This window comes from Podarcis liolepis (assembly GCF_965112155.1).
Source record: "Podarcis liolepis genome assembly, chromosome: 14".
In the NCBI taxonomy this organism is placed as follows: Eukaryota; Metazoa; Chordata; class Lepidosauria; order Squamata; family Lacertidae; genus Podarcis; species Podarcis liolepis.
Genome location: NC_139569.1, coordinates 41141768 through 41155982, shown reverse-complemented (window position 1 = coordinate 41155982; position 14215 = coordinate 41141768). Strand labels below are relative to the sequence as shown.

At 45.1% G+C, this 14215-nt stretch overlaps 2 protein-coding genes across 2 annotated transcripts in view; one reads left to right on the top strand and one right to left on the bottom strand.

Annotated features, from left to right (window-relative positions):
- The window catches only part of LOC310693470 (NAD(P) transhydrogenase, mitochondrial-like), a 963907-nt gene that overhangs the window by 125620 nt on the left and 824072 nt on the right, over window positions 1–14215 (bottom strand). The window lies entirely within an intron of this gene.
- Window positions 1–14215, top strand: part of SLC12A1 (solute carrier family 12 member 1) — an 82361-nt gene that overhangs the window by 21356 nt on the left and 46790 nt on the right. The window contains exons 7-10 of the mRNA XM_083476070.1: window positions 4948–5087; window positions 5524–5634; window positions 8616–8727; window positions 10451–10578. Coding sequence (XP_083332196.1) covers window positions 4948–5087; window positions 5524–5634; window positions 8616–8727; window positions 10451–10578 — 491 coding nt within the window. The remainder of the gene's footprint in view (window positions 1–4947; window positions 5088–5523; window positions 5635–8615; window positions 8728–10450; window positions 10579–14215) is intronic.

Below are 14215 nucleotides of genomic sequence, written 5' to 3'. Positions count from 1 at the left end.
GCCTAGCCTAGAGAAAAAGACCAATATTTAGGATATTTAGGAGAGCCAAATTAGATGAGAGGGTAATTTCGCCATATTTATTGAAACTAGCAGTCAAAATGTTTGCCTTATAGAAAGGCAGGTTGATATTAGGACAACATTCCCAACTCTGTAGCCGTTCAGTAGCAGAGAAAGTTATTCGAAGGAGGTACAGAACCACCTCATATACTTAAAGTAGCCATTTATTCAGCAGGTGCCTTTCCACAAAGTACCTGCTCTTGAGGCGTCCTATGAATTAGACTGGCACTAGGAGATAATCCTGGTTTGCAGGCTGCAAACCAAGGGTTTATCTTATTGGGTCTCCTGACTCTTTCTGAATCCATTATTTGGTGATTCTACAAAGCATATGCAGAAAATCCCTATGAAGAATATTTACATATGGAAATCCCAGGACTTCCATTTCAGAGAAGATGGATGGGGATGTTATTCTCCACATTCCCCATGTTTCAGACCACATGTGATTATTCCTGAGGAGCAACCACATTTCTGGCCAAATCATTGGCTTTAATAAGAGTAATCTGACAAGACCTCTTCCCTAGGAGTTTCCTCACTGGTTGAACACTATGAGTGACTATAATAAAAAATACGGTAGATAGGAACATAAGAAGAGCCTGCTGTATCAAGCCAAAAACACATCTGGTCCAGCATGATGATCTCACAGTGGTCAACCCAATGCCTATGGGGAACCTGCAAGCAGGACTTGGGTGCCAAAGCACCCTGCCCACTTGTGATTGCATGGCGAGTTCCCACCCCCTCCCAGGAAGAAATAAAGACACAGACACCAAGAATTAAGGTTAATGGGCAAAATAGGCCACAACTTTATTGATTACAGGAATGAGCGGTACAGTGGTGCCTCGCAAGACGAAAAGAATCCGTTCTGTGAGTCTCTTCGTCTAGCGGTTTTTTCGTCTTGCGAAGCAAGCCCATTGACGGATTAGCGGATTGGCGCTATTAGCGCCATTAGCGGCTTTTAGCGGCTTATCGGATAAGCGGCTTAGCGGCTTAGAAAAGGGGGGGAGGGGAAAAACCCGCAGGAACTCACAAGGCATTTTCGTCTTGCGAAGCAAGCCCATAGGAGATTCATTTTGCGAAGCACCTCCAAAACGGAAAACTCTTTCGTCTAGCGAGTTTTCCGTCTTGCAAGGCATTCGTCTTGCGGGGCACCACTGTATTGGCTTAGGCATTGGTCCTATCAACTAGCCGGCTTCAGCCCGATTGCATGAAGACTGGCAAAAGTTAACCACCAGTAGAGGGAGTCCTGCTGAGGCACGTCAACTAGGAACTCCCCCGGAGTCACCGCTTGGGGGCGTGCCTAGGACCCACACCTCCATAGGCTTCGGACAGGGCAACGCCCCCCGGAGTCCTTTATCGGACTACCCTTCTCTGTGGGGGGAGGCAATGGCGCTTCCCTCCCCCCCATACACTTAACCCTCCCTTGCCAATGCCTAACCGCCAATGCCGAGGAGTTGCTACGAGGTAGGCGAAAAACCAATTGGCTGTATATGCCAATTACCAATTGGGAAAAATTCCTACCACGCCCTGAGGCGACCTACTGAAGTCCATAGCAAGTCAGGGAGCCTGCCTAAAGGGAGGGAGGGTGGGAAAACCGAGCAGCTGGCTGGCGTGGATGCAAAAGAGGGGGAGCCAGCTCTAAATAGGATTAACCACGCCCCCTTCCCCAGACAGCCGATTGGTTGGCGGGGAGGATGATGCAGCCGAGGATTCCCCTGGATCTCCCCGCGCACGCGGGGTGGGTGTGAGGCCTGCAACCCCACCTCCTCCCAAGCTCAGAAGTGGCTTTCCCAGAAGCTGGTATCCCAGAAACATGGCTGCCTCTGACAGTGGAAGTAGAACATAGCCATTGCAGCGAGTAGCTATTGATAGTCATTGATAACTTCAGGAATTTGTCTAATCTTCTTTTAAAGCTACCCAAGTTGGTGGCCGTCACTGCCTCCGGTGGGAGCACATTCCAAATAGATTGATATGTACCAGGTATGCCTGCTAAAGGCCAAAATCCTTTTACCAAGTATGATTGCAATTACATAAAAAGAGAGAAGTGTATAGCAGTGATCCTTGAAATATGCAGCTTCAAGTGGGACGCGGGTGGCGCTGTGGTCTAAACCACTGAGCCTCTTAGGCTTGCCGATCAGAAGGTTGGCGGTTCGAATCCCCACGACGGGGTGGGTTCCCATTGTTCTGTCCCAGCTCCTGCCAACCTAGCAGTTCAAAAGCACACCAGTGCAAGTAGATAAATAGGTACCACTGTGGTGGGAAGGTAAATGGCGTTTCCATGCACTCTGGTTTCCATCACAGTGTCCTGTTGCACCAGAAGCAGTTTAGTCCTGCTGGCTACATGACCCAGAAAGCTGTCTGTGGACAAACGCCCGTTACCTCGTCCTGAAAGCGAGATGAGCGCTGCAACCCCATAGTCGCCTTTGACTGGACTTAACCGTCCAGGGGTCCTTTACATTTTACCTATGCAGCCTCAGGACTGGCCTGGCTGGATGCAAATATTAGAAACCAGTTCTTCTACTATTGCCTAATCATCAGAGTAGTGCATGCAGTTTTCAGGCTCCAGATCCATATTTCTCCACGTCTTCCGGTCTTGGATTTTGGTATGGCCACCCACAATACCAGGTGAGAAGTTGTCTTCAGTTTTAGCATTTGTTTTTGCACATTTGCAAGAAGCATGGTGGTTTAAATCTGTTGTCTGCCGAAAGTTAGTTCTCACGGGATATTTTGATTGGATTGCAATGTGGTTGGGGAAGCCTTTGGGACAGTACAGGTTTATTAACCTTATTATTACACATTTACCTGTCCAAAGAATTCCAGGGAGCACACTTGTGATCCGCTGCACAACACTTCACCCTCACAACAACACTGAGGGACAGGCTAGGTCAGGGGTAGCCAACACGGTGCCCTCCAGGTTTTCATGACCACAACTTCCATCAGGCTCAGCTAACATGGTCAATGGTCAGAAGGATGGGAGTTGTAGTCCAAAATATCCAGAGGGCAAAATATCTTCCTAGGCTGGGCTATGAGATGGTAACTGTCCTACAGCCATTAAGTGAACTTCATGACTGAGTGAGGCTTTAGACTTTGATTTCTGCAGTCCTGGTGCTCCCAACTCAATCCAAAATACATTCATTTGGAAACAAACCTTAAGACTTCAGAGGCACTGAACTAGGCAGAGGGCCTTCTCAGTGGTGGCGCCCGCCCTGTGGAATGCCCTTCCATTAGATGTCAAGGAAATAAACAACTATCTGACTTTTAGAAGACATCTGAAGGGAGCCCTGTTTAGGGAAGTTTTTAATGTCTGACATTGTATTGCTTTATTATTATTATTATTATTATTATTATTATTATTATTATTATCATTAATTCTGTTGGGAGCCACCTAGAGTGGCTTGGGATACCCAGCCAGATGGGCGGGGTATAAATAATAAATTGTTGTTGTTGTTGTTGTTGTTGTTATTTCAGGACTTTAGCTATTGCCTTAATAGAAATATATATTGTTGTTTTGTTCCGTTATTTTAAAATAAATTTTATTAGATTTTATTTAAAAAGATATCAAGATTATTATCAAAGGTCTTTTTTGTCCAGACTAAAACACTAATCAATGTAAAATAAAAAACATAGACCCAGAGGCAAAGGAAGAAACAAGGTGAAAAAAGAGAGAGAAAGAGTGATAGAAGATGGATTAAAAGAGAGAGAGAGAAATAAAGTTAAGAAGTATATAGTTCCTTAGTTTCAGAACTATATATTGTTTGACAGACTGAGAAAGCAGCAAGTTTATACAACCCCTCTAGAAAGCACACAAGGTTACAATCTGGATAAGTTGGTTTAGGGCAGGGGAATCAAAGACCCTTCAGTTCTTGTCAGACTACCACTCCCATCATGCTTCACCACAGGATATCTTGCTTGGGGCTGCTGGGAACTGAAGTTCAAAAACATCTGGAGTCCAAAAACAGCTTCCCCATCCCTTGGTGTCACATGTAGAACTAGCCCAACTGCTTGAGTTCCATTAGTATGGGGCAGCAATACTCTTAGGAAGGGGGCAACAAAGCAGCTTGTAACCCGAGAGATACTCCCAGGATCCTTTGCAACATCATAGCTGAGGATGCCCAAGGTTGAAATCTCCAATCGCATACAGTGGAGAGTGTGCAATACAGGAGTTGTAGCCTCTGCAACTGGGCAGAAGATCCTTGTATATGTGGCGCTAACTGGGGAGCCCCAAATAATAATAATAATAATAATAATAATAATAATAATAATAATAATAATAATAATAATAATTTATTTGTACCCCGCCCATCTGGCTGGGTTTCCCCAGCCACTCTGGGTGGCTTCCACAGAGACCAAAAATACACTAAAATGTCAGGCATTAAAAACTTCCCTGAACAGGGCTGCCTTAAGATGTCTTCTGAATGTCAGGTAGTTGTTTATCGCTTTGACATCTGATGGGAGGGCAATCCACAGGGCGGGCGCCACTACTGAGAAGGCCCTCTGCCTGGTTCCGTGTAGCTTTGCTTCTTGCAATGAGGGAACCGCCAGAAGGCCCTCGGCGCTGGACCTCAGCGTCCAGGCAGAACGATGGGGGTGGAGAAGCTCCTTCAGGTATACTGGGCCAAGGCCATTTAGGGCTTTAAAGGTCAACACCAACACTTTGAATTGTGCTCAGAAACGTACTGGGAGCCAATGTAGGTCTTTCAAGACTGGTGTTATGTAGGTTCGGCGGCCGCCCCCAGTCACCAGTCTAGCTGCCGCATTCTGGATTAGTTGTAGTTTCTGGGTCACCTTCAAAGGTAGCCCCACATAGAGCGCATTGCAGTAGTCCAAGCGGGAGATTACTAATGTCTTGGGCAGCTCTGTTAATGTGCTGAAAGAAACTCTTTTCTGTTTTGACAGGTGGCGCTTACTACCTCATCTCCAGAAGTTTAGGACCTGAGTTTGGGGGCTCCATTGGTCTAATCTTTGCCTTTGCCAATGCCGTGGCAGTAGCCATGTACGTCGTTGGATTTGCAGAAACCGTCGTGGAGCTGCTCAAGGTACGTGCTCGCAAGACTTTACATGCGGTTATGCAAGGGAACCTTGGCTAATAACTTTTTTTAAAAAAATAAATAACAATCATAGGTCTAATAACTGTGTTAAGCGGCAACCTTATTCGTATGACACTCCCTAAATGTGTCATAAATTCTAATTTATAAGCTTTTCCTCCACTACTACCAGGTCAAAGAAATGTTTCTTACAGGGCTGTTAAGAGTTCCGAAATTACTAAAGGGAATTAGGGTTCTAATTAGCAAGCCAATAACCTTGACGACAGAGGCTCAACCGTCATAAGAAATGTGAAACTCAGGGCTCATTACCCATGGAATGTGCAGAATCCCTCTTTAGTCATTTCCTTCTGCTTTATGTTGCTGCCAGAAACTATCTTGCAGAAACTATATCCTTAATCATTTCTTTCTCACTCTTTCCTCCCCCCAGAACAGCAACGCAATCATGGTTGATGCAACCAACGACATCCGAATAATTGGTGCTATAACGGTAGTCATTCTTTTGGGCATTTCTGTGGCCGGTATGGAATGGGAAGCCAAGGTAAAACATTCTCAATATTAAAACTGTTTAGAGAAGGCGAATGCTCAGTTTTTGTAGAAGCCAAGGTGGTTTTGCTGCAGAGTCTTGTGTCGACAGCCCATTTTTACTAAGGTATAGGTACAAAATGCACAAATACCCCATCCAATATCAAAGATATGTGCGCGCACACACACACATACACACACACACACACACACACACACACACACAGTGGTACCTCGGTTCTCGAACGTTATCTGTTCTGGAAGACTGTTCGACTTTTGAAACATTCAAAAACCGAGGTGCAAAGGGCTCTCTGCAAATTCATTGAGAAAATTGAAAAACACGCTCAGTGGAAGACGTTTGACTTCCAAGACTCGCTCAAAAACAGAAACATTGACTTCTGGGTTTTCGGCATTCGGGTGCCGAAATGTTTGTCAACAGAGACGTTTAAGAACCGAAGTACCACTGTATCACACACCCAAGCAAACCTCCGCCCAATGAAAAGGAATGTGGTAGAAAAATGCACAAAGGGACAACAGGAAAAGTTGCAGCATTGGGACTTTTCGGTTTAGAGAAAAGGAGAGGAAGACGTAACATGATAGAATTTTGTAGAGAAGGGGATAGGACAGGCATAGGCAAACTCTGGCCATCTAGATGTTTGGGACTACAATTCCCACCATCCCTGACCACTGGTCCTGTTAGTTAGGGATGATGGGAATTGTAGTCCCAAACATCTGGAGGGCCAGAGTTTGCCTATGCCTGGGATAGGGTATGTTTTTCTCCCTTTCTCATAACACTAGAACTCCTGTCAATCTAATGAAGCCGAGCATCAGAAGATTCAGGATAGAGAAAAGAAAACACTTCTCCCTGCAGCGCATAGTTAAACTGTGGAACTCGCTGCCACTGGAAGCAATGATGGCAACCAACTTGAATGGCTTTAAAATTAGATTAGTGAAGGCTATCAACAGCTATTTGCCATGATGGCTATGTTCTAGATCCATTGCCTTTGAATTCCAGTTGCTATAAACAGCAATTTTACTGCTGTTTCATTCAATGCATTGAAACATCTAATTAGACTAGCTAGACCACATAGAATCATAGAGTTGGAAGAGACCACAAGGGCCATCGAGTCCAACCCCCTGCCAAGCAGGAAACACCATCAGAGCACTCCTGACATATGGTTGTCAAGCCTCTGCTTAAAGACCTCCAAAGTAGGAGACTCCACCACACTCCTTGGCAGCAAATTCCACTGTCGAACAGCTCTTACTGTCAGGAAGTTCTTCCTAATGTTTAGGTGGAATCTTCTTTCTTGTAGTTTGGATCCATTGCTCCGTGTCCGCTTCTCTGGAGCAGCAGAAAACAACCTTTCTCCCTCCTCTATGTGACATCCTTTTATATATTTGAAAATGGCTATCATATCACCCCTTAACCTCCTCTTCTCCAGGCTAAACATGCCCAGCTCCCTTAGCCGTTCCTCATAAGGCATTGTTTCCAGGCCTTTGACCATTTTGGTTGCCCTCCTCTGGACACGTTCCAGTTTGTCAGTGTCCTTCTTGAATTGTGGTGCCTAGAACTGGACACAGTACTCCAGGTGGCAGTGATCTGTGGTTGGAGTTGTTTATTTGATTGGGATAAACTTAGGTGCTGTCCCTTTCCCATGATGGGGCAAGGGGCAGCTTTGAGAGGGTGATTGGGGAAAGGCTCTGGGCTCCTCTCCCACACCACGGCCTCATTCCAGATCACAAACACACACCGCACAGCTGCCACTTGCTACGAGGAGTAGAGATGAGATATCAAATCCAGACCCTCCAATATTGTCAAGAATGTGGCCCCTCCAGAGCACAGGGGATGAGTTAGACTCAGAGATTGAACTAAGTGAATGAGGGACTGACTCTGCAGATGAGAACTGGCTGACAGAATCGAGAAAGGGCAGTTCGACCCCCCTTTCCAGAGAAGGCTCTATTAGCTGTCAAGGAGAGGGAGAGTTGGAAGGCAGCCAGAGAGTTGCTAGACAATCAGCAGATAAGCAGAGGTCTGAGTCTGTGTCGAGTGAAGGTGGGGAGGAGGGGGAGCCTTTCGGTCCCCGTTCTAGGCATCTGGATAAAATCAGAAGGCAACGGAAGGGCAAGAGGAGAAAGGTGGGAGTCTGGCGTCCTTCCTGCTATGGGAGGGGCGAAACTTCAGACTGACCAACAAATGTAGATGTGAGCAGGCGAGAAGCCAGGCTCTGGATGTGTCTTTCTGTAAATAAACATACATAAAATTGCCAGAGCCATTACTTCTTATCAGGACTTGCTTTCCTGCCAGAGATCATTACACCTATTTTTCAGGGATGTCCCTCATTTAGAGAAGCCGCCCTGGTTTTTTATTTGATCCCCAAATGTCCCACTTTTCCTTAGGATGTTCCTATTTTCACTGGAGAAATGTTGGCAGGAATGGTAGGATGTCCCTATTTTCATTGGATGAATGTTGGAGGGTATGGAATTATTTGACTTCCAAGCCATCTGAAGGCAATCCTGTATAGGAAAGGTTTTTTTATAATGTTAAATTGTGTTTTTATATATGTTGGAAGCTGCCCAGAGTGACGGGGGCAACCCAGTAAGATGTATGGGGTATAAATAGTAAAATTATCAATATGGAATGGGACATCCCTATTTTCATTGGAGAAATGTTGGAGGGTATGCAAATCACAGATTCCCACTTCCTGTTACGTGTGCCAGCCTTTGCAGTTACCAGACAGTAAGTCAAAGAGTTGAGTATAGGAGAGACGCTTTGTGCCACGCTGCTGAAGATATTCCTCATCCTTAGCACCTACTGAAATTAATGAGACTTTTAAAAATGCGACTAATTCTCTTTTTAGTGTTTCGGCTCCCAACTTTTTTAAGCTGTACAAATATCATGCCACTTTGCAACTGCATCAAGTTCTGAAGTAGCTTATGAAAAGCAAATGTTGAAAGCAAGTCCTCTACCAAAAATAATCTCTTAACTTGGCTTTACAGGCCCAAGTTGTTCTTCTATTTATCCTTCTTGCTGCTATTGCAAATTTCTTCATTGGAACCGTCATTCCAAGCAACAATGAGAAGAAGGCTAGAGGTTTTTTCAATTATCAAGGCAAGTGTTTCTTTTTTGGCAGAAAAGCAGAGCTCCTGCAGCAAACAGTACTGAGTACTGACATACAACTATGAGTGACTGTATTAGCATCTTACATAAAGTAATTGCGTGAGGCGTATTCTGTATACTGGGCAAAGGTAAAGTCACCTTTGACTGGACTTAACTGTCCAGGGGTCTTTTACCTTTACCTTTACCTATATACTGGGCATAAGCTTACACCCAAGTAACTGACTTGAAAACCATAACCAGCTGTGCTTTTGCATCTTATTAACCTGCCTCTGTGTTCATCAACGACAGCCTGGTGCCTACTGCATTGCATCTAGGCCTCTAGATTGTGCAATGCACAAAGCCACCACCAGCAAATTTATCCATGTATTTTATTTCATAAAATATATACACCACTTGATTGTAAAAAAAAATAATCTTCAGTGCAGTTTACAAAGAGAATAAAGCAATTAAATTTTCCATGACAATAATAGCCTCGACGTAACACTTAGAAAAAGTCATATTTTATAGATGCAGACTAAATGGGGAGTTCCATTACGTGATGACTGCACAGGAAGTTTTCAGACTCTTATCCAATCAGGAGGATCTATGCGGTAGGCGGTCTTGGTCATGTTCCTTGTGGACATATGCAGAGCCATAGCTAGGTGACCTCCTAGCCATAGACAAATTAGATGCAGCTAGGCGATGCATGGGGACACAGGTGGTGCTGTGGGTTAAACCACAGGGCCTAGGACTTGCTGATCAGAAGGTCGGCGGTTCGAATCCCTGTGACGGGGTGAGCTCCCGTTGCTTGGTCCCTGCTCCTGCCCACCTAGCAGTTCGAAAGCACGTCAAAGTGCAAGTAGATAAATAGGTACCGCTCCGGCGGGAAGGTAAACGGCGTTTCCGTGCGCTGCTCTGGTTCGCCATAAGTGGCTTAGTCATGCTGGCCACATGACTCAGAAGCTGTACGCCAGCTCCCTCGGCCAGTAAAGCGAGATGAACGCTGCAACCCCAGAGTCGGTCATGACTGGACCTAATGGTCAGGGGTCCCTTTACCTTTACCTAGGCGATGCATACCGAAACATGCTCAGCCACACAGAGTGAAGTCTGCTATTCCTCCCCCTATGCCACATAGCACCACAATTCGTGGCTTCTCAATAAATCAGGGGAGCCTAGACTTCTTACACCACATGGGTGGGGAAACTTTGGCCCCCCCAAACGTTACCAAACTACCATCAGCTCATTGTTTTAGTTCAGCAACATCTGAACTAAACATCTTAGGGCCTAGCTTATATTTTAATTGCTATTTTGTTAATATTTTTAATATTGTTTTATAGATTCTAAATGCTGCATTGATTTGTTAATCACATGGCATGCCAGGATTGCGAGGTTTAGCTTATTGTTTAGTTGCTGTTTTGTTAAGTTTTTTTTAATAGATTGCAATTGTTTTATCGATAATTTGTTAATTATTTTATATGATGTATGCTGTATTCGCGATGTGCTATTATGTTTTTATTATGTTATGGTTATTTATGGATTGTAAGCTGGTTTGAGGTTCATTTGAATGAAAAGTGGCATAGAAATACAAGAAATAGACCAATCAATCTGGAGGGCCAAATGTCCCCCCTGCCCAATATACAAGACGGAGACCGAAAGGGTGTTCTGCAAGATATAGACTATCAGTCAGTGACACGGCCTCGAAACTTCACAGTGATTTTTCTCTTTGCCTTTGCAGCCTCCATATTTGCAGAAAACTTCGGACCAGATTTCAGAGGCGACGAAGGGTTTTTCTCTGTGTTTGCCATTTTTTTCCCTGCAGCCACTGGAATTCTTGCTGGAGCCAATATCTCTGGAGACTTGGAGGTAGGCGCAAGCCCATGTTCTGCAAGCTGAGTTGCAACATCTAGAACGTCCAACATCTAGAACTTCCGCTTGCATGCTTCCTCACAAAATGAGCACAACACCTTTAGAATTTAGAGCTGTTTCTACACCACTACTATTTTCAGGAGGGATACAGTCAAAATAATAATACTAATAATAATTTTATTATTTATACCCTGCCCATCTGGCTGGATTTCCCCAGCAGCTCTGGGTGGCTCCCAACAGAATATTAAAAATAAAATCAAACATTAAAAACTTCCCTAAACAGGGCTGTCTTCAGATGTCTTCTAAAAGTCAGATAGTTGTTTATTTCCTTGACATCTGATGGGAGGGCGTTCCACAGGGCGGGAGCCACTACCGAGAAGGGCCTCTGCCTGGTTCCCTGTAGCTTCACTTCTCACAGTGAGGAAACCGCCAGAAGGCCCTTGGAGCTGGACCTCAGTGTCTGGGCAGAATGATGGGGGGGGGCGTGGAGACGCTCCTTCAGGTATACTGGGCCAAGGCTGTTTAGGGCTTTAAAGGTCAGCACCAACACTTTGAATTGTGCTCGGAAACATACTGGGAGGCAATGAAGGTCTTTCAGGACCGGTGTTATATGCTCTCGGCGGCCACTCGCAGTCACCAGTTTGGCTGCCGCATTGTGGATTAGTTGTAGTTTCCAGGTCACTTTCCGAGGTAGCCCCATGTAGAGAGCATTGCAGTAGTCCAAGCAGGAGATAACTAGAGCATGCACCACTCTGTTGAGACAGTCTGTGGGCAGGTAGGGTCTCAGCCTGTGTACCAGACGGCTGCTCTGGACACAGAATTGGCCTGCACCTCCATGGACAGCTGTGAGTCCAAAATGACTCCCAGGCTGCGCACCTGGTCTTTCGGGCACGGTTACCCCATTCAGGACCAGGGAGTCCCCCACACCTGCCTGCCCCGTCCCCCCAAACCAGTACTTCTCTCTTGTCAGGATTCAACCTCAATCTGTTAGTCACCATCCATCCCCCATCCACCATCCACACAGCTATGTCTTACATTACTACAAGGTGATTTGCACGAAAAGCTAACCGCCTCCAGTCACACACTGGAAAATGCACAATTAGTGTTGATTTGGAGCTCATGTGCAACAAACCCACTTCCCCCAATGACGAGACTTTTTGTGATAAGGAAAGTGATAGGGAAATGCCACTGGGGAGTGCAGGATAACACTTCATTGACACAATGTCATCTAACCTCTCCACAAACAAACCAGAATGAACGCTCAATAAATAGCAAATGTTGTCTGGCTTTCCCACAAACAATTCAGGGCTGAGGTGCAAAGCGGACAATTTCTGCACATACTTCTGGACCCTCTAAGCTAAGCACCCCACTTGTATTGTCTGAAGAAACAGCCAGCTACACAGATTTAACTACATTTGTCTTCCAGAAACGGACTATGAAATTTAAAAGGCCACTTCACTAACTCTAGAAGCAGAATATTAATGGACCCATTATCAGGGTACTGCACATCGAAATGAGCTATGTAATTCCTATTACCACAGCTTTGCTAATTCATAAAAACTCTACATACGGCGGACTTCAAATTTACAACTGGAGGCCCTAGAGGGAAATGCAGTGTTTCTTTCTCCAAAGTGGCTTGGGTTAGGCTTAGTAAAAGGATCAGTCCTTGTCCTTCACACAGCTATGTCTTACATGACTACAAGGTGATTTGCATGAAGAGCTAACTAGCTAGCACTTGTCAAGTATAAGTTTTTTGGTGCGAGCACAGAAACATCTAAGATGCGAGCCATTTCGCCCCCCCTTTTTTATTTTACTCCTATTTGGTTATAAATACATTTTCCCACTCTTTGTGCTTCTGTGTTCTAAGCCTTTAGGGAACAGCATCTGGGCGCCTTTCTGTTAAATGATGAAAGCGGTCGATTCTTACAGTCACATGTTGACTCCGGAAACTGCAGCCCACATTAACAAATACAGGACTTACAACCTTTCAAGTTAAGTCACGGGGGTAGCGACATGGGGAGCAAAAATGCGGGTGGAAATCTGAATGTCATTTCCGCACGTATCATTATGCCTTACTGTTTTTAGGCAGTGCCAGGTTTCCATCAGTGTTTAGGTAATCTAAACATACAAAATATGTTACCAGCATGTCTTGGGAGGAAGTTGGTGGGCTTCCCTTTTTGACCTCCATTCCCCCCAGCCCCAATTTCCATTAAATCCACTTAGTGCAGAGAACATAGGAAGAGCATAAGAAGTTGCCTGAGTCAGGACACTGGTCCATCTATCTCAGTGTTGTCTACACTGACTGGCAGGCTTTCAGGTAGGAAATCTCACTTGGGTTTCTTAAAAATGACTGGTTTGTAGTTTACGCCAGAGTCAAAAAGCTTGGAAGCTGAAACTGCCCAGTCCTAGTAAAAGGTAAAGGTAAAGGTACCCCTGCCCGTACGGGCCAGTCTTGCCAGACTCTAGGGTTGTGGGTTTTACCCACAGCGCCACCCACGTCCCCTGCCCAGTCCTAGTACCAGTGCTTTTTTCCTAGGGGTACGCAGGGGTACACATACCCCTAAATATTTTGTGAATCCTTGTACTTTTGTCCATTTATTGTATTTATTTTCCCCAGTTTGAACTATAAAATGGTGATTTTCTTGAGTCAAAATGTTGTTGTTGTTTAGTCGTTTAGTTGTGTCTGACTCTTCGTGACCCCATGGACCAGAGCACGCCAGGCACTTCTGTCTTCCACTGCCTCCTGCAGTTTACTCAAATTCATGCTGGTAGCTTTGAGAACACTATCCAACCATCTCATCCTCTGTCGTCCCCTTCTCCTTGTCCCCTCCATCTTTCCCAACATCAGGGTCTTTTCCAGGGAGTCTTCTCGTCTCATGAGGTGGCCAAAGTATTGGAGCCTCAGCTTCAGCATCTGTCCTTCCAGTGAGCACTCAGGGCTGATTTCCTAAAGAATGGATTAGGTTTGATCTTCTTGCAGTCCACGGGACTCTCAAGAGCCTCCTCCAGCACCATAATTCAAAAGCATCTATTCTTCGGCGATCAGTCTTCTTTATGGTCCAGCTCTCACTTCCATACATCACAGCTGGGAAAACCATAGCTTTAACTATACAGACCTAAACATATTTTTTTTAGAAAAAAAGCACTGCCTATTTATTATTTATTTATTTATTCAACTTATACACCACCCTATACCTGGAGGTCTCAGGGCGGTTCACAACAAGACCACAACATATAAAATCAAACCAAAGCAGTAAGCCAGTAAAGCCTAGTACCACCTAATCTGTCTCAATCGCACATCACTAGCATTGCTTAAAATTAGTAAAATAAAGCAAAGCATTGGGAAAGGGAGGAAAAGTTCTTTACTAACAGCATATTCATATTTATGATGGCTTTGGAGTGATGGGGCTTGTTGTCAGTGGCGTAGCGTGGGGGGTGCAGGGGGGGGCGGCCACACCGGGCGCAACATCTGGGGGTTAGGGTTAGGGGGCGCAAATTACTTGCCTTGCCCCGGGTGCCGACAACCCACGCTACACCACTGCTTGCTGTTGTCATTGTTGTTTGATTTTATATACCGCCCTATACCCAGGGGTCTCAGGGCGGTTCACAAAATAAAATCAAGATATTAAACCAC